At 35.1% G+C, this 27,073-nt stretch overlaps 1 protein-coding gene across 1 annotated transcript in view; it reads left to right on the forward strand.

Annotated features, from left to right (window-relative positions):
- The window catches only part of LOC145248359 (guanine nucleotide-binding protein-like 1), a 342,841-nt gene that overhangs the window by 196,736 nt on the left and 119,032 nt on the right, over positions 1–27,073 (forward strand). Inside the window, exons 6-7 of the mRNA XM_080110280.1 lie at positions 5,083–5,299; positions 7,469–7,558. Of these exons, the coding sequence (XP_079966406.1) occupies positions 5,083–5,299; positions 7,469–7,558 (307 nt within the window). The remainder of the gene's footprint in view (positions 1–5,082; positions 5,300–7,468; positions 7,559–27,073) is intronic.

Here is a 27,073-nt window from a genome sequence, read left to right on the forward strand (position 1 = left end):
TGTTTTTGTGGAACAAACTAAATTTGAATGTTGTCACTCCACATTGTTAATTAGTTGCATATCTGAACAAAGAAATAAATCGGCCACAAATGTAACATGAATTGTCAACGTAGGCATGTTGCTTATGGAATGACTGAATATTTTGTGACTATTCCAACGTTTATCTGTTCTTTATTTTTATTCTTGTCTGTTTTTGAAGGTTGTAAAAGATGTATTTTCAGCAAGGTGTGGCGGTTAATGCTTTAAAAGCCCCCCTCCCCACTCTCCTTTCTCTAATATCACCAGATGAAGAAATTTGCTGACAATTCTGTTTTTCTCTTGAAACTTGTGCAGCTTTTGATGCTTTATACTGTGCATCCCATAATAATTTTATTTTTATTTATTTTTTGTATCAATTTTTTCTTTAATCTTTAGCTCATACAGAACGATGAGTTTGTTTTCTTTGCTTGTTTGGGTTTCAGGGGATTATTTTTACAATTGTGTCAGAGTAAATAAACAATTAGTTTAAATGATTCTTGTTTTCTCATCTCATTTCTATGACTGTATGAATATATATATATATATATATATATATATATATATATATATATATAATTTTTAAAATATAATTATCCACTGACACGTGTTTCGTCATCCACGATTCATCAGAGTGGCTGAATCTAGCAAGATTCGAAAGCGGCACCTCGTGATAAGAAGCCTAAACCTCTACCACGGTGCTAACCTCGCCGGACTACTAAATGTATCACTTTTACGTAGATGTTTTTTTTTTTTAATTTTTTTTTTATTTGTTTTTGTTAGCGATACTTTCTTGAATGAATTCAAGTATTTATACGAAAGTGCATTTTCAAATCTCGCTAGATTCAGCCACCCTGATGAGTCGTGGACGACGAAACACGTGTCAGTGGATAATTATATTTTAAAAATAATATATATGTCGCTCCCCATTAAAAGAGGTTACCAGATTGGTCAATGGGAAAATTTTTCCGAAAAATGCACTTTCGTATAAATACTTGAATTCATTCAAGAAAGTATCACTAACAAAAAAACAAAAAAACAAACAAAAAAAACATCTATATATATTATATATATATATATATATATATATATGTATGTATGAAGAAAGAGAGTAATGTCGATCCAATAAGAGAGAAGTATATATTGAAAAATGCAATATCATGAACTTTATGGTTCTTCAGTTATATATATGAGAAAGCACTTGAAACACACATGTTGCATATCAGCATCTAATATGAAAAATATAAGTTCACATTTTTTGATATATACTTTTTTCTTATTGGACTTATAATATACTCTTCTCCCTTTAAGTTAGATATATATATATATATATATATATATATATATATATATATATATATATATATATATATATATATATATATATATATATTAAAATAAAATTACAAGGTCGTGACACTGGATATGCTAATGTTTCAGACATATATATACCATTCAATGGACAAAGCAGGGGAGGGTAGAGCAGTAGCTCTCGATTTATCTAAGGCTTTTGACAGAGTATGGCATGATGGTCTTCTAAGGCAAATCAGATCATATGGTATCACTGGAAGAATACATAATGTAATTAAATCCTTCTTAAGTAAGAGAAGAATCCAGGTTGTACAGCTAATCAATATGATATAAATGCAGGAGTACCCCAGGGGTCTATTCTGGGAGCTTTATTTTTCCTGATATTCATAAATGACCTCCCTGACAAAATTGTCTCTGAGATGGGTATATTTGCTGATGACATCACACTCTATAACAGGCATGAGGGGAAAACAAATGAACACATATCTAAGAAAATTGCAGAAACACTAGAGGAAGACTTCCAATCTGTAGTTCAATGGGGACAAAAATGGATGGTCACATTCAATGCTGCCAAGACTAAACTTGTTTCCTTCAATAATTACAAGAACCTTCTCTACCACCAATAGCAATGGCCAAAAACACATTACCTGAAATTACTTTAAACTCCTCAGCCTAACGTTCACAGGGAACATGAGTTGGAACAGATACATTGAGAGCCTTACCAAGGCTGCTGCGAAGAAGGTGCTTACCATGCTAGAAAACTACTTACACATAAAATTATGCTGTACCTCTATAAGGCCACCATTCGTCCATGTATGGAGTACTGTTGTCACATTTGGGCTGGTGCATCTGCTACTAGTATCTCCTGGACAGGGTTCAATAGAGAGTCGTCAACCTGATAGGTCCTGAACTATCATCTAAGCTTCAGCCCCTGCCCCATCGATGAAATGTTGCATTCCTCGGCCTTTTCTACAAGTATTTTAATAGTGAATGCCCTGACAAACTACAAGCCCTTGTACCCCCTCAACGTAAATACCCCCGACAAGCAGCTAAATCCAACCCCTACACAGTAGAGATCCCTAGGTGTAAGAAAGCTTTCTACTCTAATAGTTTCTTCCTCAAAACTGTTAGACTTGGAACTCCCTTCCTGGATTCTGCTTTTCCAACTGTACTGATATGCAGAAGTTCTAGTGTAATGCGAACAGACATCTTGCTGCTCATCTCCCTTTATAATATTCCTTCAACTCATATCCCCGATAGTAGCCATCACTACATCAAAGTGGCACTGTGCCTTGTTTGGGTGAAAATTGAATTAAAAAAAAGATGGTTGGTTAAAACCACAAGTCCTCGTCAGGTGACTTAAACAAATGGTTGCTTTCCACAGAAGAAACCATTTGTTTAAATGAAGAAAAAGAAAAACGTTCTGTTTACTTAAAATGCTATAAAATTTAAATGGGAGGGGGAGAGAGAGGTTCTGTGACATATACTCCAGACATTCAAAATAAGGGCATAAGGATAAAGAAAAATGAAAGAAAAAAGAAGGTATATTACAGGTTAGCAGTGTGTGTGTGAGGGGGGGGGGTTACTACGAAATCATTAGATGAAGAGGGAAAAAGATGAAAAGGGAACGGGTAAGGGGCTCACAGAGGGGGAGGAAGGAGATGTATAGAAACAAAAAAGAATTGAGGAGAGGTTGGGGATGGCAGTGGAAGCGAGATGGAGAAAAAATAGCCTGGAATAAAATCAGAAAGATAAAAAATCTTATTAGGATTATGAGGAGAATTAAAAGTATATATAATGCAATATAATTTTTAAGACATGAAATATTAGTATGTAGAGGTTATTTTACTGAAGAGTTAAGTCATAAAGATACTAAATTAAATTAGTTTTGCAGTTAATTTATCATCACCATTAATAGCAGAAATCATAAAAGAATAGTTAAATAAAAATTTTTAAAAAATACACACAGAGTGAGATTTTTTTCTGAGAAACATAAATCTGTTTCTGATGAATTGTTTGGTGAATTTCCATCATTCAAAGAAACACATGTAAGACAAATTATACGAAAAAAAAAATCAGTGTGATGTAAATACATCTTTAGTTAAGTATGTTTATTTCCAATATATATATATATATATATATATATATATATATATATATATAGTAATTCATAAAATATATATGGCGATTAAGCTACACTGAATATTCGGCGTTTCATCCACTCTAGGACTCCTCAGGCTTATGCGCCGAATATTCAGTGTAGCTTAATCGCCATATATATTTTATAAATCACTAACTAGCTCTACCTACGTATTGAGCACTTTTGAAGTAAATATTTCAAGTTTACGCATAAATCTATACTTTCGTATATTAATTTTATGCGAGTAAATTAAGTAGTTATATATATATATATATATATATATATATATATATATATATATATATATATATATATATATATGTTGAAGCTAAAATGTAAAATATTAATTGCAGTTTCAAATCTTATGATAGTCAGAAAACATTATAAAAAAAAAATATTGCTTTTTCACCCCAAAGAAGGCACAGTGCTACTCAGATCTAATGGGCTACTATTTGGGACAACATTTGCAGGGATGCTATGTAGGGCATTAAGCAGCAAGATGTCTGTTCACATTACACTCAACTTCTGCATATCAGTACAGTCGGAGAGGCAGGGACCCAGGAGAGAATTCCAAAGTCTGGTAGTTTTTAGAGTAGAAATTATTTGAGTAAAAAGCTTTCCAGCATCTAGAGAACTCTACATTGCAGGGGTGGGATTTTGCTGTTTGTTGTATTAGTCAGGGATATTTATGTTAAGAGGGTACAAAGGGTTGAAGTTCGTTAGAGCACTATCCATTAAAAAGGCACAGGAATGCAACATTTTGTCGATGGTTGGTATTTGAACAGTGTGAGACCTATTAGGTTGGCCACTCTTTTTTGAACCCTATCTAAGAGTGAGAGACTAGTAGCAGATGCATCAGTCCAAATGTGGCAACAACACTCCTTGCATGGATGAATGGTGGCCTAATAGAGGTACATGGTGCTCTCAGGCATAATTAATTTTCTAGCGCAGTAGATTGAGCCTATCTTCTTCACAGCATTCTTGGCAATTTCCTCAATATATTTGTTCCAATTCATGTTTCCTGTGAATATTAAGCTGAAGAGTTTGATCAAAAAGTTTCAGGTAGTGTATCATTAGCCATAGCTATCAGTGGTGCAGAAGGTTTCTTGTAATTATTAAAGGAAATAATTTTGATCTTGGTAGCATTGAATGTTACCGTCTATTTATGTTCCAATTCCAGTACAGACTGGAAGTGTTCCTCTGAGGTTTCAGCTATATCTGTTCATTCGTTTTCCCTTCATGTCTGTTACAGAGCATGGTGTATTCAGCAAATATATACTCATCTTTGAGACAATTTTATCAGGGAGGTCATTTATGAATATCAGGAATAATAAAGGTCCAAGGATCAACCACTGAAGCACACCCACATTGATTTTTTTTTTATGTACGATCATTGACGACAATTTGGATTTTTCTCTTATTTAAGAAAAATTTGAAACATTTGTCCAGTAATACTAGATGATTACAGTTATGTTTTTATTGGTCAGTTGCTAGCTACACTATAATTTAGCTCTACAGTTTTCAAACTGAGCACTTTTAATTATAATATGACCTTAGACTATGCCGACCTCTATTGAAATATCATCGTCGTCATCTTTTTCATTCTTCTTTTTCAGGCCGTGCATTTTCCTCCTGCTCTCTACGATCACGTTACAAAAGAATTAGGCAAATCATTGATTCTGATTTTGAACAAGATCGATCTTGCTCCTCCCGCTCTGGTTGTTGCATGGAAACATTATCTTCAAGAAAAATTTCCCGAGCTTCAAATTGTCTGCTTCACTTCTTACCCAAAAGATGGAAATGATGCTGATACACCAAATGACCCAGGCAAAGGTCAGTAAAAGAAAAAAAAGTTTTATTTTCTATTATGTGTCAATTTAATTGGGTAGAAAGACCAAGGCGTAATGAATAAAGTACAAAATTCTTGTTTGAAATTTCATTCAGATTCCTGAGTTCAACAAGATACACCTGAAGAAAGTCAAGTGTGACATTAGTCGAAACGTTCTGTAAATGATACTCAAGTTCATCGCAAGCAAGGCATATTGCCATTCGGACACAAGCGGCAACTATTTGGTAACATATTTATTGAGACACTATGTCGAGAGTTTAGCAGTAAATGATGGCTGTGCACATTACATTTAAACTAATGCATGTCAGTACAGTCAGGGAAGCAGGAAATAGGGAGGGAATTCCAAAGTCTAGCAGTTTGAGTATAGAAGCTATTAAAGTAGAAGGCTTCTTGGAATCTAGGAACCTTTACAGTGAAGGAGTGGAATTTTGTTGCTAAATGGGTTTGTCAGGAATATGTACATTGAGGGAATACAAGTGCAATGAGGTCAATAGAGAATATTCCATTAAAATATTTGTAAAACAGGGATGCAACATTGCAGTGATGAGACAGGGGTTGGAGCGCAGTTGACTTAATTTCCTTAAAAGATTTCTGGAAATCAAACATTTGCCATCAGTTGTGCTTTTCTGTTGCACTATCACGTAGCACATTCAAACTGGAATTGAAATCGTTTTTTATTTTTTTATTTGGGAGTCATCACTTATCAAGGCTCGAAGGCCACTCGAGGATAATGATTAATGAATGTAAGTTGGTAGTGTAGTAATCGTTAATGGTGTAAGTTGGGTAAAATTTGATTATTTATGGGGACGGCTCAACAAGAACTTTTTTTATATTGGATTTGAAGGTTATTATGTTGTATTAAACCGGGAAGCAGGCTAGCAGAACAGTGTTCCACAGGCGGAAAGTTCTGGGAAAAAAAGTTTTGTTCATGGAATCTGCATTTAGATTTAGGCACAGATAGTGCAAATAGTTAATTTCAACAGTTGTAGACAAACACAGCACATACCTGGTTTATATATAAAACATTTATTCTTGCGATTCCAGCTGGCATCTTCAGATATTACGTCTTCACATCTTGATTGTCTTGGAAGACGCTGCTCCCCACGTCATGAGGAAAGACCAACTCTCCTTTGAGTTGTCTCTTTTCCTCGACATTCAGCTAACGACCGATTAAAATCTATTTAAATCTACGTATTATCATGTCATCATCACGTGTCCAAAACCCCAACGCTGACGTAAGCCTAAATCTAGTTGTTTCGTTTATGTAAACTAAAATTCCTCCTTAACTTTGTTTACCTTTATTTTCCAAGTTAACATTCCGTCTTTTATTTTTTTCAGCTGTCGCTCACATTTTTACAATCTAATTGTTTTTATTTTTCTAATCATAATAATTAACCCAGCAACCCACTGTAACTTGGATCAATTAACAATAATAATGTTTTGACTATTGGCACTGCATGCCACACTTAACAGATATTACGCTGTGATCACAGCCAAAGGGTCACAATATTACACAAGCAATTGCCATGAAAAACAGAGAAAGGCTTGCAATGTTTCTTCTGTAGGAAAAAGATTGCAAGGAAGAGAAAAGAGCATCACATATTGGGTTTCAAAGCCAGTTTTGAACTCTATCAGAACAGGATAGGGCACACCAAGCAACTACTGCCCAAATGTGGCAACAATATTCCATTTTAGGATGTACCTGGCTCTTATACAGATAGAGGATTGTATAGGCAGTGAGATACCTACTGGAGTGGAACAATGATCCAACTATTTTTCCAGTGATCTTGGCAACAGATTTGATTTATGTGTTCCATTTCAGACCAGGAGTGAAGGTCAGTCTCACAAGCTTGTTAAGACATGGTGCTTCCCAAGGCGAGAGCCATTCATTTCAATTGGGGCATAATGGGGGTCGGGGATAGATAGGTTTAAGGTTTAGAAGGCTTTGACAATGCAATGTAAAGTTATGGGCACTGGGTGAATTGAAACAAGATGACAAAAGTGTAATTTTATTTTCTACTTACTGTTTTTTTTTTCATTGTCATATGGTTTCCAAGTTTTTCTAATATTTCAAGGTAATACCTCCTTTACAAAGTTGTTTCATTCTAAATAGTTTATTCCATTTATTTTTGTTTCAAATTTTTCTTTTCCAGTCATGCGAAAGAAAAGGAAGCGTGGGAAGTTTGTTGCTGTTGGACCATTAGAATTATGGCAGGCTTGCCAGACAATTGTCAAAGATGAAGGTTTGGTTCTATTTTCTATCCCCTTTCTTTACTATTAGCTGTATCAGGATGACCTTTACGGGTTACATATTTGGAAAGGGGGTTACCTATGAGTTTATCTTTAATTTACTTCTCCAAAGTCATTTAACAAATCAATATTTCAGTCATAATTTTTCTTCTTGCTGGCATAGGTGTAAGGTGTATATGTTACCGTTGTTTAAGGACCAAGTTATTTTTGCTTCATCCTTATGGTTTAAAATTTGCAGTAAAAACTCGACTTTTGATCACATTGTAAAAGAACTTTCTTTTCTCTCTCCATATAACTAACATAAAACAGAATTTTCATAAATAGAGGTTCTTTCTAAGAACTTACCATCTGTAGAACATTCTAGCAGGCTGACCGGTGTTGCCCAGTCATAAAATATGTTTAAATATGATATTGTCATTCATGCAAATTTCATATTTATTAGTATAGAGCCAATGCTGTATTAATTATTGTATTGTATCCAATATATAGCAGCAACTTCAAAAGTTTGAAAGAAAATGTGACTTGGGTGCCATCAGCTAGAATCACCTGCCAATTTTTTTTTTTATTTTATTATTTTTTTATTACATTTTCACCCCAAACAAGGCAAATTGCCACTTTGGTGTAGGGGGCTACTATCAGGGGCAGCAACTACTGGGGTACTATGTAGGGATTTGGGCAGCAAGATGTTTGTTCACATTACACTTGAACTTCTGCACGTCAGTACTGTTGGGGAAGCAGGGACCTGGAATGGAATTCCAAAGTCTAGCGGTTCTGGGGAAGAAACTATTGAAATAGAAAGATCTTTTACATCTAGGGATCTCTACAGTGTGGCAGTGGGATTTAGCAGTCTGTCGGGTTTGTCGAGGGTGTTCATGTTGTGGGAGCACAAGTGATTGCAGTTCGTCAGAGCATTCACCACTAAAATACTTGTAGAACAGGCAGAGGGATGTAACATTTCGTCGATGGGACAGAGGCTGAAGCTTAGATGCCGATTCAGGGCCTATCAGGTTTGCGACTCTTTTGAACCTTGTCAAGGAGCGAGAATAGTAGCAGATGCACCACCCCAAATGTGACAGCAATACTCCATACATGAGCGAACGGTGGCCTTATAGAGGTTCAGGATACTTTCGGGTGTTAGTAGTTGTCTAGCACGGTAGAGAGAGCTCACCTTTCTTGCAGTGGCCCTGGCAATGCCTTCAATGTAATTGTTCCAACTCATGTTTCCTGTGAACGTTAGGCCAAGCAGTTTGAAAGATGTACTCTCAGATAAAGAGTCGTTGGCCATTGCTATGGGTTTAAAATGGTTTGTAATTTTGGCCCTTTATCAGCTATTTTTACCAGCTAAAAACCAAATTGAATTTGTTGCACTGGTTCAAATATATCAAGTTTTAAGTTTGTAGACCAAAAATTGACAGAGTAGTTTGGTAGAGACCATTTTGCACACAAAGATCACTTTTCTATATCTAAAGATTACTGTGGGATTTTTTCAAAGTTAATGTCAATCAATATTTGTCATAAAGTGATGTTATCAGATCAACTTAAAAATGCATTAAACATTGATATCATTGTTTTCTTTTTCTTTGCAAAACTCAATCATGTTCAGCAAAACCCAAAACAAAAACAATTTTCTTTCATAAAACAAACCAAACTCGATGAATAAAAATTTGAAGGTACAAAGAATTGAAGCATAGAATTTTTTTTTCAAAATTACTAGATTTGTTATTGAATAACTTGAAAAGGGTTGATATGCCGTAAAACAAAACAACCAAATGTACTCACAAGTCATCAACTTTTGTTTATTCTATTCATTATTTTCAATCCTCTCATAATACTCATCATTATTCAACTAACGACTCATCTAAAGAGCAAACATCTGTGTATTTGTGTGTGTGCATGTTTATATGTCTGCTAAAATTTTTTTGTCATCTGCATTGAAGTGGCATGAATGTTGTCTCGTTAGAAAGAGTGATATCTCGGACACAAAATATCGGAAAATTGGAAAAAAATCGTCAATTTTTTTGTTTACAAAATTTTGTTTTCACTTTCACTTTTGGCTGATGGCACTCAAATCCTGTTTTTTTAATGACCAGGCAATGCTGCTGCCCCCCCTCCACTAGTCTATTATTTAAAGGGCAAATGTCTATGTGTTTGTATGTCTGCTAAAAACTTTTGTTACCAACATTGCGGTGGCATGAACTTGATACCATTAGAAAGACACATGAAATAATTGAAAAATGAAGAAAAATTTTCAATTATTTCATGTACAAATCTTGTTTTGTTTGAAAGGGGGGGAGGTCAAGTAAAAACCTTGCATTTGAGGCTGTTTGTAAAACGCACATGTGCAAACGGTTGATTTATTGTTTCGTTTTAAAAAGCTAAATTTGTAACATCATAACATCTGTGTCATCGTGGTCAGGTGGATAACATGTTCGCTCACGAACTTAACTTTTGCGAATTCGCGCCCACCTAGCGGCATTTAAAAGCATTTTTTTTTTCCTTACAAAATTTTGCTTTTGGTTTTCCTTCTGCCTGATAGTACTCAAATCCCAAGTTTTTTTAACATTGTTTTAAATTAACTACATTTTACGACCAGGCAATGCTACCATCATTACCCCCTCCCACCAGTCTCTTATAACTGTCATTCTCGAGTAGCTTTTAGATTTTATTAGGAGAGTCACTGCTTAGTAAATAATTTATTTTTAAACATAGACTAAACTGTTTGATTTGCCCAATGTCTGTTGTCAGTATTACTTAGAAGGCTTTTTCCTTGGTGATAGTCAAGTTTCTTACATTTACTTTCAACTCCGAGTGGAACTTTGTTTTCACTCTACCTTTTGTTGTCGACCAGATCTGCATCCTTATATGGCGTTAGTTTAGTCCATTCTTGTATAGTGGTAATGGTGGGAGGAGTTATTATTCCATTTTAAATTCAAAGCACATTTTCTTTAGGTTAAAGTTTTTTTTTAGTTCGCGATCACCGCTTATGAAGGCCCAGATGCCATTCTAATGGTTAATGAGTGTTAGGTAGGTGAGATAACACTGTGGAGATCAGTAATAGTGGAACTTGGATAGAGTTTAATTATAGAAGAGGACTAGCCTGGGTGTTCGGCATTGCCCGGATGTTTGGAGGTGTCAAAAAAAAAAAAAGTGGTAGTAGGCAGGCAGGCTTGAACCCGCAATGCACAGGCAGAAAAGAAAGTGAAAGAAAACCTGATGTCTTACCGCTATGCCATGATGCAACCGGAAGTGTAAAACGTTCAAATTAAACGTACTCAATCAAAAAGATGGCTTGCAGAAATGGCGTTGCTTTTAAACCTCCCACGAAGGTCTTTTTAATGTGGGGGGAAAAGCAGCTAGACCAAAGAAGGGGGCACTCTGACAGTATCCAAAGGACCAATTACAGAACAGATACTACCCGGCTTTAAGGCCAGGCGATTGCGGTTGCGTTCGATTAGTTTCGCTTTATTTATATGAAAAAGACAAACAAACAGGCGACATGATGAGACGACAGGAATTTTTAAAAACTCGATAAAAAAAAAATGAAAGAAACCGTGGCCATTTGCGAAACTGAGATATGATCTTGGGAGTATGCAAAACTTCTCTCGGAATCTAACCGATGCAAGAAACCTGACGAAGAAAGCCTTTCGTGAACACAAACACGTGCTCCCATTTTGCCTTTTATATGTTAAACTAGCGAGGGGTACCTGGCGTTGCCCGGGTGTTTGGAGGTGTGTGGGGAAACTCCGGGGGTGGGGGTGGGAGTGGAGTTAAAAAAAAAAAGTAAGTATGAGGATCGAACCCGAACCGTTGAGACAAAGTTGTGAATTAAAGTGTGAAAAAACGACGTTAACCATTGCCCCACCGTGAGATGCTAATGGAAACACGTTTGAATTTATTTAATTACTTGGATTTGGCAGGTGCCCGTTTTAATGAGTTAATGAGGTCAAGTTTGACTGCGGGATTAGTATTTCATTTACTGCGGAACGCTTTTTTGTTATTAATATTTTCCCAAGATGTTATAGGAAAAAGACTAACCCACATGCGGCGAGCGAGGGATGTTGAATATTTATCTTCCCAAAATCGAGCAAATTTAATAGACAGGCGAGCTTCGTTGTTAACTGTGAGATATTACGATTTATATATGATATAAAAAGTTTTAAAAAGTTGTGAACCGACCGACCGCTTCTCTGAAAAAACCCTTTTGTAGACAAACAGAAAAAGCGAACACACATACATACATACATTTTCGCTTTTATATATATAGATAGCTCAACAGGCGCTTATTTACATTAGATTTGAAAATAACCATGTTATAGTCAGTTGGGAAGCAGCTCCACAGTATTGTGTTCCACAGACGGATAGGTATAGGATAAAATCTCTGCTTATTGAATTTTCGTTTTAGTTTTATACACAGATAGAGAGTGAGAGAAATTGTTGACAGCTGCTGTAGCTAGACGAGTGTTTATTGTGATGCTTTACAGGGAACAACCATTGTTAGTAGGGGGGGGATAAATTGTCAGCACCGAAGATTCTTTTCATTCACAACATACTTTGCAAGATGTTCCTTAATTTCTTTCTCTGGCAAAAGTGTATTTGCTGATCCAAATGAATTTCTCTTTTGAAACACTTTGGAAGTAAAGAGTGTTACTTAATTTGAAGATCCCTGCTATTTAATCAGAAAACCTCGCTAATATTCATTTTTTTCATTTATTTATTTTAATTTCTTATATTAAAAAACTATTTTACTTCTATATTAATTATTTCAGCAAATAAACATATTTTCTTAAAAACAAGTGTGAATGAATTTATTTATTTTAAAAATTTCAGTTTACAGATATTCTTATTTATTATATCTAAAAAATATTTTAATTTCAGTATTTATTATTTCTGTAAAAATCAGTTTACAAATATTCTTATGTTTAAACCTACATTTTCAATAGAGTCTTCAAATTAAGTAACATGCTGTTTACTTCCAAGGAGTTTCAAAACCGGAAGTTGTTTTGTTAGATATGCTAAATTGCCATGTTTTTTTTTTGTAAATTTTGAAAAGCTTTAAGCAAAAAAACAAAACATTGCATGAATTCTCAACATTATAGCCAATTTTGCTTATTCTAAGACCCTTTAATCCACAAGATTCATTTAACTCAACATAATAAAAACAATCTTTTCTGCACCCATAACTTCAGATTTGTAAGCTGTATTTTCATATCCTTTTCAAAGCTTCTTTCTTAGAACTGCACGCCTGTGGAACTCTGTTCCGTCTGCCTGCTTCCCTCCGGACTACAACTTGGATGTCTTCAAGTCCAATATTAACAAATTCCTAATGAACCGCCCCCTTAATTAAACACTTCATCAAATCTCCACACTAACGCAATGTACTTGCAATAACCCTTATCCCTGAGTGGCTTCCGGGCCTTGATAAGTGGTGATCACTGTGTAAAAAAAACAAAAAAAAACATAGGTAAATTTTTTTGATTGCATTATTGTATTTTACTATGTGATTCATTTGCATTTATAAAAGGATCCCAAATGATATCTTAGTATTTATGAATCCATCTTTGGACGGGTACTGCAACTAGTAAGCAATAAATTCGTTGTAAATTAAAATCTTTAGTCAATTCACTTGATCTGATAGAAATTAGTACAAAAAAGGTTTCCCTTTTCATTAGCTGCTAAGGTGTAGAGGACGGAGCATCTCCATTCCAAGGATAACTCTGCTTACCTTTGATCCTCCACTTATAATGCTAAGTGTTTAGCAAGAAGGTATCAAGTAATGTATTCTAAGTCTTTGGTATAACTCGATTGAGGATTGAATCCCAGTCTCTCTGCCCATTAGTGAACGTCCTACTAATAAGACTAAATGGACTTGTTCAAAGACAATAAACAAACCAAATTTAAAAACAAATCAACAAAAAAAAAAAAACAGCTTCTCTTTTTATGATTTCTCTCAGTCTGTTTGAATCAACGCATTGATGTGAATCCTGTCCTTCCACCCCTCTCCTTCCAGATGAAATATCAAGTGCAAATCAGTGAAGTTTGGTGTATTCATTTTACGCAACACCATTTCAGGAAAATGTGTTGAAATCAAAACTTGGGGTAGGCTCAAGCTAATGAAATACGTTTACAGGTATCCTGAAACACTACCTTTCCTTTTATATATGACTAGCGGGGGTACCCGACGTTGCCCGGGTGTTTGTAGGTGTGAAAAAAAGCAATGGTAGTAGGCAAGCAAGCAGGCTCAAACCCGCAACGCGAAGGCGGAAAAGAAAGTGAAAGAAAACATGACATCTTACCGCTACACCATGACGTGAGCGGAAGTGTAAAGCATTCAAACTTAGCAATGTCAATTATTGCGCCATAGCGGATACCAAAATGAATGAGTTGGTATGGCTCTAGGCCAGTTAAGATTTCTGCTTTCTGCCATATTTGTTTCCCCACGATGCTGAGGAAAACCAGCTCCCCCCAGAAAGAGTGAGCTCTGCTAGTGTCCAAATGAATAGCAATTGTCTGATATGAAGGGTTTTCCCTACATTGATCAAAGTTAATTGCCTTCAAGATGTCCCAGCCCGGAAGGCCAGGTGGATGAGTTTGTTTTGATCAATTTCGTTTTATTCATACGAAAAAGACAAACAAACACCGGAAACAGGAAATTTTAAAAAAACTCGATCAAATAAAAGATAGAGACGATGTCCGTTTGCAAATCGGAGATATTACAATCTAGGAAGTATAAGGAAAGTTCTCCATAAATGTAATCTTGTCGAGAAGGCCGACGAAAAAAATCCTTTTGCGGACATACACAAAAGCGCTCGCGGCTGTTTTGCCTTTTATATTACAGATTTTCCCCCACTCTCTATCTGTGCCTAAATGTAAACACGCATTTCATGAACAAAGCTTCTTTCTCAGAACTGCCCGCCTTTGGAACACTGTTCCGCTGGCATGCTTCATGGTTGAATATAACATGGTGGCCTTCAAGTCTAATGTAAGCAAGTTCCTGTTAAGCTGTCCTCTTAAATAATCAAATTCTACCCAATTTACATCACTACATTACAGTCATTAATCCTTATCCTCGAGTAGTGTTTGGGCCTTAATAAATGGTTACTCCCAGGTAAAATAAATAACTAAAACATTTCAAGATACTGGCCATCTTACTATTTATTCTTTTAAGTATATATCGATCAATGAATTTATCCTGCCCTTAACTCATCAAAAGAAAAAGCACTTATGAAATTTTTAAAAGAAAATAAATGCATTTGGGACTGTTTACAAAATCTGAAAATTGGGAGAGAAGTTGCGATCACCTTTTATTTATTATGTCAAAATTCACATAATAAAATGAAAAAAAAAAAGATGATTGCAAATTTTCTAATCATGCCAAAATGGTTTTATTTTCTTTTAAAAAATTGATAAATGCTTTTAATTCTGATGAGTTAAGGGCGAAATAAATTAATTAATTGATATAATAATTAAATGAATGATTTTGCACTACGAAACAGGTGCTATGAAGAATTGTGCATGTCAACTTAAAGGAATAAACAGTAAGATGGTCAACATCTTGAAATTTGGAATATAAACTTTTGTCATTTATTTGTTGTATGCTCTGTAATTAAGTTGAGCGTCATGAATTAAAGGATTGGTATGAATGAAAAGTGAAAAATAATTGAAGAAACATACACACCCACACACATGCATATATACATATACATACATATGAATTCTATTTTAAAATAAATATTAACAATTTTTATATCGAGTGTTTCATGCTTATACAGTCATTAGTGTAGAAAATGATAATTTCTGTTGGTCTGAGCCAACAAAGCAACTTTTGACTTTGCAGACTAGTGTCATTCTTCTAGACCACCAATAATTAACATGTGAATAAAAGGAAATTAAATACCTATGAATGCCATGTTGACAAACGTTCAAAATAAGCAGTCGGACAGAGTATTATATATATATATATATATATAGCGTGCTTTGAAAATAATATCCAACAAACCCTAGGGGCTCCTTTCGCCAACAAACTCATCAGGAGTTAATCGTTGGTATATCAAAAGATGCAAAAAAAAAAAATTAAATTGTCACACGAGGTTCAGGACGACTAGAAACAATACCGAGATAAGTGGAAAGTATATAGAGCGCCTAGAATTCCCAAACGGTCACCCATCTGGTACTAGCCAGGCTCAACGTTGCTTAACTTTGGTGATCTGATGAGAACTGGTATGTCAACATGATTATGCCGTACATAATGATATGATAATATGAAACCAATAATAATAATATAAAATGTTTAACATAATAAAATTTTATCCTGTGATGCTGATTCAGCCATTTTTTAAAAAATTCTAACTCAACAGATTTGACACTTGTTTTCAAGTTAAAAAAAAAAACAGTTCAAAAAGAAAAATTATTCAGGTAGATAGAAGAGTTATCTTTTCTTTTGGTAACATTTATTTATGTATTGAATTCTTTTCACCCCTTTGTTTGTTGACTATTGTTTGTTAAGAAAGCCCAAATCTTCAATAAGATTTCGGAATGAAAAATGTAATTTCGTATAGATTTATGAGTTCAACATAAACATTTCGAAGTTCGAAAAGATCCACCTGTAAAAGATTGGAGGTGTTGTGAAGGAACATAACTGGCTATACACCGGTTACAAACTGTATATATATATTGGACTGTTTGGCAGACAGCGGCAGACAGCGGCAGACAAGCAGTCGCAGTAAGACGGATAGTCTTACGTGTTGATTATCAGACTTTCTTCCCCATACTTGTTACTATGTACTTCTATTTACCTTAGGCGAGCAGCCTTACGTTTCTGTATTATAAATAAACCCCATTACACATACCACTCGGTGTAACTCACGTTTGTCTTTATTTCCTAAGTATTTAGAAATATAACAATGGCGACGAAAGGATGTTCTTTCTCTGAACAGAGATAAATTACCGTACCAAGGACTGTGTACAATGCAAGGATTTTTTGTTTTACGAAAAAAACAAACTACACAAGGATTTTTGACCACGTGCGTCAATGAATTTAAAAATTTTTCCTACCTAAAGTAGCGAAAAGTACGGATTTTTCTTCGTAAAGAACTCACAAGAAATTATAGAAACATGTTCAAGGTAAAGTGGAATTTATATTTATGTTGACAAGTAAAAAAAAAAAAAAAAAAAAAAAATGGTCGCAAGTTGAATTCGAAACTACACTAAAGGATTACGAGTTTCGAAAGAAAAAATATAAATACAACGACTATTGTACCATTTTATGCCACGTGGGAACGGCAGCCATATATTTTTTTTTTTGGAAAATTAATTGTTTGTTATTGCCTTTATATAAATAATTGGAACTATTTGTCGTGGGAAGTAAGAAATATTTTGTGTATGAACTTACGTTGTTGAAAAAAAAAAAAAAAAAAAAAAAAAAAAAAAGAATTATTTTACAAAGCCTGTTGAATTACTATGGATGAACTTTGTTGAAACGTGTTGTGTCTGCATATTGCTACTAATTTACAATATACGTAAATTTACGATTTTTCTTTGGAATTATTGTGTAGAATTCGAAAAGACATTTTTGTACTAGAAGCTAACATGGAACAATTAGCAGAGTTAACTAAGGCTCTAGCCCTTAGCATCCAGGAACAGACAAAAATGACTCAACAATTTTTAGCGCAACAACAACAACAACAACAAATTCAACAACAACAGCTACAGCAACAGCTGCAACAACAACAAGAAAGAACACAAAAAACTTTAGAGGCACAACAAGAACAAACAAACATACTACAACGACAAATGTCGACACAGCAAAAGAATTTAGAAAAGCTAATTCTAACGTCGACCGGGAAGAAGACTAATTTTTCTGCCGAGGGTATTTCAAATTCACTAACGGAATTTCGTTACTCCCCGGATACTGGTGTTACTTTCCCTGCATACTACAGAAGATACGAAACAATTTTTACGAAAAGATGTTTAGACTGGACCGATGAGGAAAAAGTTACCCTGCTACTACAAAAACTGGGTACTGATGAAAACACCAAGTATGCAAATCTAATTCTACCAAAAAAACCGGAGGAGGTTTCGTTCAAGGAAACAATTAGTACCTTGTCGAAAATATTTGATAAAAGGGATAGCCTATTTCACTCTAGATACAAATGTTTGAACATTCAGAAGGCAGAAGCTGAAGACTATCTAGAATATGCTTGCACTGTGAACTGTTTATGCGAATCATTTAAATTGAATGAAATTTCCGCAGACCAATTTAAATGTTTAATCTTTGTACAAGGTCTCACAGCACCAAGGGACAAAGATATACGTTCACGGATCCTAACAATTATGGAGGCGGATCCTAACATAACATTGCAAAAAGTCACTGAAGAGTGTCAACGTCTGATTAACATAAAGAAAGACAACACTCGCATTGAAGAGAAAAATATTTTTAAGGTGCAGCAAGTAAAAAGGCAAGGGACCACAAGAAAGTCCAGGTTCCAAGAACACAGGATCCTTAAAGGATACAAAGACCCAAAGCTAAAGTGTAAATGTTGTGGTAGTTTAAGACACAACAATAAGACCTGCTGGTTTAGGAACAAAATATGTTATGAATGTGGTCTCAGAGGTCACAAGGGAACATACTGTGCCCAGAAGAAAAGACAAGGGACCGATAATGTAAATACGCTTCGCATGAATAAAGAAAAAAGCTGCGAAAGACGGAAATATGTTGATGTTCGGATAAATGGACATCTGGTTACATTGCTTCTGGATAGCGGTGCAGATATTAGTATTATAAATGAAGATATATGGAAAAGGATAGGTCGACCTGAATTAACGAAAACCAGAAAGACGGCGAGAAGTGTGTGCGGCAAAAGATTAGAGTTCAAGGGAGAATTAAAATGCAAAGTGACATTCGCTAACCAGACTCATAAATCCAAAGTGTACGTCGTACCAGGAAAGAATACATGCCTGTTTGGGGTAGATTGGATTGTCCTGTTTAATTTATGGGAGAAACCCATAAATTCGTTTTGTAACGTTTTAACTGCAGAAAAAGCAAACCAAAGGGAAGACTTCCTGAAGGATTTGAAAACTGAATTTCCCAATGTTTTTGCCGAAGGACTAGGACTCTGTATTAAGACAGAGGCAAAATTTGAATTAAAGAAAAATGCCACTCCAGTATTCAAACCTAAAAGGAATGTGCCTTTTTCAGCGATGGACGCAATCGAAAAAGAGTTGGATAGACTTCAACAACTGGAAGTCATTGAAAAAGTTAACCACACAGATTGGGCAAGTCCAACCGTGTATGTAAAGAAAAAAAATAACAGAATAAGGGTCTGTGGAGATTTTTCAACGGGTTTAAATGACTGTCTATTGGACCATAATTATCCCCTTCCGTCCGCAGAAGATCTGTTCTCTAAGCTTAACGGAGGAAAAATTTTTTCTAAGATAGACCTCTCAGATGCTTACTTGCAAATTAAGATCAGCGATGAATGCTCCAAATACTTAGGCATAAATACTCATAAGGGCATTTTTAAGCTAAAGAGGCTTCCTTTTGGATTAAAGGTTGCTCCTGCTATTTTCCAGCAAATTATGGACACGATGCTGGCAGGGTTGGAATTTTCAATGGCCTACCTTGACGATATCCTAATTAAAAGTGAAAATTTGCAAGATCATAAGAAGCATGTAAAAGAAGTATTCAAAAGAATACAGGAATTTGGTTTTAAATTGAGCCCAGAAAAATGCGATTTTTTTATGAAAAAAATTAAATATCTAGGTCAAATAATCGACAAAGAGGGTCGAAGACCGGATCCACAAAGGACTGAAGCAATTGAAAAGATGCCTGCTCCAGATTCAGTGACAAAATTAAAATCGTTTTTGGGATTAGTTCAATACTATGCAATTTACATCCCTAACATACATAATTTAAGAGCTCCTCTTAACGAGTTACTGAAAAAGGGTGTTAAATGGAACTGGAATAAGGAATGTGAATCTGCTTTCCAAAATATCAAAAGATGTCTACTGTCAGACTTAGCATTGGCACATTTCAATCCAGAAAAGGAACTAATACTAGCAACGGACGCCAGTGATTACGGTGTTGGCGCTGTATTACTTCACAAGTATGAGGATGGTAGGACAAAAGCTATCGCCCATGCTTCAAGAACGTTGGTTGCAGCGGAGAAAAATTACAGCCAAATTGAAAAAGAGGCGCTGTCGATAATATTTGGAATTACAAAGTACAATCGATTTCTCCATGGACGATCTTTTATTTTGCAAACCGACCATAAACCCCTACTTACCATATTTGGATCAAAGAAAGGCATTCCCACACATACTGCGAATCGATTACAGCGATGGGCTGTAACCCTCTTAAACTATCAGTTTAAGATGGAACATGTATCCTCAAAAAAGTTAGGACACGCAGATGCATTATCACGGTTGATCCCTAAAAGAAGCGAAAGTTTCGAAGAAACGGTAATTGCTGCGCTTAAAGACGAAAGTGAATGTACAAGTTCAATGTGTAATATGATACGTGAACTTCCGGTAACTTTCGAAAAAATAAAAAAAGAGGCAGTAAATGACATTTTCATTAAGAAAATGAAAAATCAATTGGGATGGATAAAAAAAAATAAAAAGGTAGATCAAACAACGCTTTTTTCCATCTGTGAAGATGTGCTCATGTATGGTGAGAGGATCGTAATTCCACTAACGTTACAGAGGAAAATTCTGAAGGAATTTCATACAGGTCATCCGGGCATTTCGAGAATGAAATCCCTTATGAGAGGATATGTGTACTGGCCTGGTATGGACAAGGAAGTTGAAAAATGTGTCAAGACATGCAGAGGATGTCAATTAGCAGCTCGAGATCCTCCAGTAAAAACGACGCCATGGCCAAAGACGGACCTACCCTGGTCACGTCTGCATATTGATTATGCGGGACCTATAAATGGTTATTTTTACTTGATTATTGTAGATTCTTTTTCAAAATGGCCAGAAATATTTAAGTTTAGACATCCAACAGCAAAAAACACTGTGAGTGCGCTTAATGAAATTTTTAGCCGTTTTGGAGTGCCAAAAACCTTAGTGAGCGATAATGGAACAGCATTTACTGCTCATGAATTCAAAGAATTCTGTGACTCACTAAATATTCTACATATGACAACACCTGTGTACCATCCACGATCGAATGGGTTGGCCGAAAAATTTGTAGATACGTTTAAAAGGGCACTTAAGAAAAATCTTACTACGGACACAGACGAACAATGTATTCAAACATTTTTAGCAATTTACAGGGTGACACCAAATCCTAATAATAATGTCAATTCTTCCCCGGCTGAGCTAATGTTTGCAAGAAAGATAAGATCTGTCTTCGATAGGCTGCTACCAGAGAAAAAGAAAGTTTTCAAAAAAGAAAACCTTAATACCAAGTGCTTCTCCCCAGGTGAAAATGTATATTTCAAAAATTTTCAAAATGGACGAAATCAGTGGGTTGAAGGTATTATCAAAAAAAGGATTGGGAGCATGGTCTATACCATCCAAGGATTAAGTTTTGTCTGCAAAAGACACAGAAATCAAATACGTCCCAGACTGTCTCCAAATGTGGAAGAGACACCAATGGAAACATTGTGCGATATTTTTGATATACCAAAACCAGCGTGTGTACCGCAAACAATGAATATTTCGCCTGAACCGACCATACGGGCTGGACAGAAACCTTTACCCCGGGTAACGCTGACCAGAAGGAAAAGCGCAAGAAAGAGAAAAGTTACCAGGAGATTAAGCCCTGACCCTAAAAGGAAGAGGTATTTAAGCTAAAATCAGGAAGATTTCAGCTTCAGGGGGAGGTGTTGTGAAGGAACATAACTGGCTATACACCGGTTACAAACTGTATATATATATTGGACTGTTTGGCAGACAGCGGCAGACAGCGGCAGACAAGCAGTCGCAGTAAGACGGATAGTCTTACGTGTTGATTATCAGACTTTCTTCCCCATACTTGTTACTATGTACTTCTATTTACCTTAGGCGAGCAGCCTTACGTTTCTGTATTATAAATAAACCCCATTACACATACCACTCGGTGTAACTCACGTTTGTCTTTATTTCCTAAGTATTTAGAAATATAACAGGAGGTTACATCATCTTCCCATCTGACTACAACTTGGATGTCTTCAAGTTCAACGTTAACAAATTCCTAATGAACCGCCCCCTTAAGTAAACACTTCATTAAATCTCCACATTAACGTACTGTACTTGCAATAACCCTTATCCCTGAGTTGCTTCCGGGCCTTGATAAGTGGTGACCACCGTGTAAAAAAAAAAAGATAACAGTAGCTCGAATAATACAACTTACAATCCTTTTAAAAATTCTGAAATCAGTATTCGTTCATGTTCTTACAAATAAAAATTTCATTCCACTCTATTTTATTGAACTTCATATTTAATCAAGTTTTTTTTGTTAGTTTGATTACTATGATCATAAAGAGTTGGAGGAGCTAACCCTCCTACAGTTCCAAGTCCTCTTCTTACAATCAATATAACTCACAGTCTCATCTAAAAAATTCAGAAACCTAGCATTTTCATTGGTCGTGCATAAATTTGAAAACGAAAAAGAAAAAACAACGCTTTTAGATATGTCCATACTTTCCTGTAAGATGGTCTGTCAATTGTTCAAGTTTAAATTTGGATTAGCCGTTTCAACACACAAATGGGCATCTTAACAATATCTGTTTTTCTTTTATTGAAAAAAAAATCCTCTTTACTTATTTGTCTGTGGCATACACACAGTGTATTATTAGTTTCAGATTGTTTTTTTTCTCCTTTTATCTCATCAAGTAGGTCAGTGATTTCCTAACTATCTTCAAAATTATTTGTTCTTTTTTTATATGAAAATCAGGTCGTGTCAGGATTGGTGAATGTTTAGTGGCAGTGTTTGATTGTCTGAATGTCAGGAATTTATTATTTGATCACTTGATCAACAAAAGATGGATTTTTTAGAGGTTAAAGAAAAATTTGAAAAGTACATCACGAAAAATAAATAAAAAAGACAATGTGACTTTCTTGGAATTCAGGTTAGGATCTTTTTCTGTCTTCCGTTAGCAGAAAGGAAATCTTTCTTGACTGGGGTAATTTTTATTTTCATCCCATCCAGAATTCTCCTTTTTGTGGTTTGCAAACTGATCTTTTGTTTAATTTTACTCTCGTGGGGAGGTAAGTAAATAGGGGCTAGATCATTTAATTTTACTCTCGTGGGGAGGTAAGTAAATAGGGGCTAGATCATTTAATTTTACTCTCGTGGGGAGGTAAGTAAATAGGGGCTAGATCATTTAATTTTACTCTCGTGGGGAGGTAAGTAAATAGGGGCTAGATCATTTAATTTTACTCTCGTGGGGAGGTAAGTAAATATGGGCTAGATCATTTTCACCTGCTGCTCTTTTTAGGGTTCTCTGCCTGTCATATATCCTATTTAATATGTGTGAAATTCTCTGGGAAAGCTCATAGAAGTGGTTCCATATCTTTGTTATATATGTGACGAATATCTGTGCACCCCGACTTCTAAGTGAGCTAGGGGGGGGGGACCCCTTTAAAACTTCAAATACGAATATCAGATTTTAATTAAAATTTAAACCGTATGTATAAGACACAAAACCAGAGTTTTCCAAAATTCAATTTTTTTCCAACTACATTAGAGGGTGAAAAAGAAGGAGAGGATGCAATAAAAATAAAATAATCTATAAAAAAAGTACATAGTAGTAATCTTTGTTCAATCCCAAGCAACGTCACATTTTTCTGATATGTAACTCTTACTCTAATTTTCAATTTCTAATGGAATTTTCCATTTCTCCACTGAAATTTGACCCTAAGTGTAAAAATACCGTTTTTAACACTATTTTTACAGCCATATCTAAACATGGCAGCAAATAATTTTATAAGCATCAGATTTAATTTAATATTTTCATTATACGAGCTGCCTTCAATAAGCTTTTTTGTATGGACACTTTTTTTGATAGTACACTCATGAAAGTCTAATCCCTTTCAAAGTAATCTCCTCCGGCTGCAATGCACTTGTTGTATCGCTCCAAAAACTTCTGGAAGCCCCATGGAAGTCCTCTTGTGTGAGCGTGTCAATAACCTTCGTCACAGCTTCTTTTATCTCTTCAATTGTCTTTTGGTTATTCCCTAAGCTTAGAGGCCTCTAAGATTTTCCTTGAGCTTAGGGAATAATCAAAAGTCATAGGGAGCAAGGTTTGGACTATAGGGAGGGTGAGGAACTGTCTTGATGTCCATCTTGGTCAAATAGTCTGTGACAAGTATGAAGTTGTGAACTGGTACATTTGCGCAAACCTGTTTTTTCAGTTCCTTGTGAATAATCGTGTGTACAGTTCTCACACTGACATTAAACTGTGCACTTATTGCCTCTATAGACACACGACGGTCCTTATCTATGAAAGTCTTTATTTGGCCAATCAATTCTGGTGTTCTGATTTCTTTACTCTTACCACACCTCTCATCTCTCACAGACTACCTGCCTTCCTTGAATTTCTTATGCCACTCAAAAACTGATGCTCAATTCATGCAAGATGGTCCAAAGGCAGTCTGAAGTATTCCATACATGTCTGTGGCATTTTTTTATTGGTTTGAAAGAATTTTATTGCATAGTATTCTTCTAAAGTGTCCTCACATCCAGATTATTTTTTGAAATTTGCCAGCTGTGTCAATCAGGCTTTAGTAGGGTGTAATGCAATTCCTGCTGTAGCTGTTCATTTTAATCAGTCATCTTATAAGATGTATAGAAAAAACATACTGAATTTTCAAGACTCTACGACAATTTTAAATGCCTTCACCAAAATAGTATGGAAACTTCTTGAAGTCACCTCGTATTTTCTTTAGTCAAGTTTTCTTGAATTAAAAAAAAAAAACTGCTTTTTATTTGTGTTATTACATTGTTTTATAATACAAGCAAATATGTTGTGTACTCTATACTCCTGTTTATACACATAACTCCTGAGTAATTTTTTCATTAAAAACTTTTGAAGTCGATTTACATTTCCTGTTGACAATCTTCGTTATGTAAACAGAAAGTTGCTGTCATGTCCAATTGCAATCTAATTATAACGTTGCCTCTCTGATGTCAGTCAGTTTATTTTCATTTTTTGTGGCATATTAACCCTAACCTGACCAGCACTTTGACAAGTTCTGTCTACAACATATGTGTTGTGATGCCGTAATGGTCCGGAAGAAAGAATCAACTCTGTAATTATATGATATTATTATATTGTCTATAGAGACAATAATTATTAGAAACAAAATTGAACAGAAAAACAAATGAAGGGAGTGGGTATACGTCAGTCCGACTACCAAGTGTGCATGACTCGTACATTACTGCTGTGAAACATATTTTCCTGCTCTTTATAATAAGTGGAAGAGTTCATTGCTATCTGTAAGGTGGTCACCACAACAAGATAGCAATTATTTTTACCGTTTACAGATTTTGATCCTTTTTTTTTTTTTTTAATCTTGCTACAAGCCTCATTATCAACCAATTATACCTGATCATCATAGTTGCGTTAATTGCAACATTAGTGTTGACTTCTTTAAAATGTCGAGATAGTCTCTGTGAGTTTTCCTTTTAAAAGTTATTGCAGGTGATTTTATTTTCATTATGTAATCAGGACAAAATTTGTTTATTCTCTGGAACTTTTCCAACAGTTTATGCAAGATGTTTTTCTGAATTTTTGAGATGAGAATTGATTATTCGTATTATTTGGATTATTGTTCTCATCTTGAGTGTCATTTTCTTTGGGTGTATTTTATCAACTCAGGGAATCAGCACAGAATTTCAAATGTAACCCTTTATTGAATCCACAAGAGTAGCATGTTCTCGTTCTGTCCGCCATGACTGGGTAGATGTCCTAAGATAATTTGCAATTGTATTTTCGTGTTGCCTACACTAAGGATTGGACCTTCAACCTCCAGAAGAATGTAACTTTTACAACTGAATTGTACCAACTACTTTAACCACTATGCCACTGGTCCTTGTGAATTAGCACTAACAAGAGTAAATATGAAATTGTTGTTGTGATGTCCAATCCCACGCAAATTCTGATGAATGTTACTTGAAAGAAGATGTAAATTGATCAAGTTGTTTTATTTTCATAAAGAAAATCATTTTCAAGAGATTCATAGAAATTCATAGGCATTATAACATAAATTGAGCAAGTATAAATTATTGTTGAGTTATTTCCTTTTGTTTCTTGAGAAATTTTTCAATATGGCAGGTGAGACGGTCACTAACAAAATATTCATAAAAAATTATTTTCTAATTTAAAAATAAAACTACTTTATCAATTTACATGATTTTTGGAATATGATATTTCCGTTTCACCAAAATCAGGACATTATACAAATTCTTTTTATTTTTGTTTTTAATATTGGAGAACTTCTGGACAAGAACCGAAAATTTTCTTTAAATTATTTATTTAAACAAGTGAAGCATGCATGGTCCCTGTGAGTGCACAGTGAACAAGGCATAAAAAATGACTAAGTTCAGCATTGCCCCCCCTCTTCCCATTTAGTCCCAAAAGTCCCCAAGGGACATCAAATCCTGGTGAAAATGAACAAACGGTGCAGTTTTAGGCCTTAACATATGTTACTTTGAGTTCTGCACCATGCAAAAAAAGAAATGACTAAGTCGATCATATCCCCCTCCCCTCCATTTAGCCCCAAAAGTTCCCAAGGCATTAACATATTTAAATTTGAGTTCAGCACCATGCAAAACTGTAAATAGATGTACACAGATAATTTTGGACAAATATGGTAAAATAGTCCTAAAAATGGAGTGTTTTTATTAGCCCTAAAATAACCCCTGAGATACAGCCAAGAATTATCGGGAAGTATAGATAAACAAATTATATAGAAATCAGTTAGTTACAACTTTTCAGAAAGTTTTATAAAAATTCAAGCCATCAATTTTTTTTAATAAGCACAAAAGTGTTAATTTTAGGCATTTTAACCCAAAAGGTATCGGGGGGGGGGCAACCGGAGTTTTCCCGGAAAATCTGTTCAGTTACTTTTTTACTCATATCATGTTTAATGTTTGTGCAAAATTTTCCAAAAATTCCAAGGTGTAGTTATTGAGAAAAGTGCAGATAGACGAACGGACAAAGGTGAATTTACAGGTCCACCCTCCTTTTGTCGGGGGACCAAAAAAAATGTTAAAAAAATACATGTAAATTCTTTTTAATTTTTTCTTTATCTTCAAAGAAAACAAAGTATGCAGGAAGCATTGTTGCCACATGTGGTGCATCTGTCATTATCCTCTCCCTCTTGGATCGGATCCAAAAAAGAATTTTCAATCTAATAAGTCCCACTTTGTCAACTTAGTTCCAACCCCTGTCCCATCGCCGCAATGTTGCATCCCTGTGCCTGTTTTACAAATATTTTAATGGAATGTGCTCTGATGAACTCATTGCACTTGTGCCCCCTCGACATACATATCCCTGACAAACCCACTTAGCAACAAAATC

The sequence above is a fragment of the Euprymna scolopes genome, chromosome 26 (genome assembly GCF_053919585.1).
Source record: "Euprymna scolopes isolate OS-2025 chromosome 26, ASM5391958v1, whole genome shotgun sequence".
Classification (NCBI taxonomy): domain Eukaryota; kingdom Metazoa; phylum Mollusca; class Cephalopoda; order Sepiida; family Sepiolidae; genus Euprymna; species Euprymna scolopes.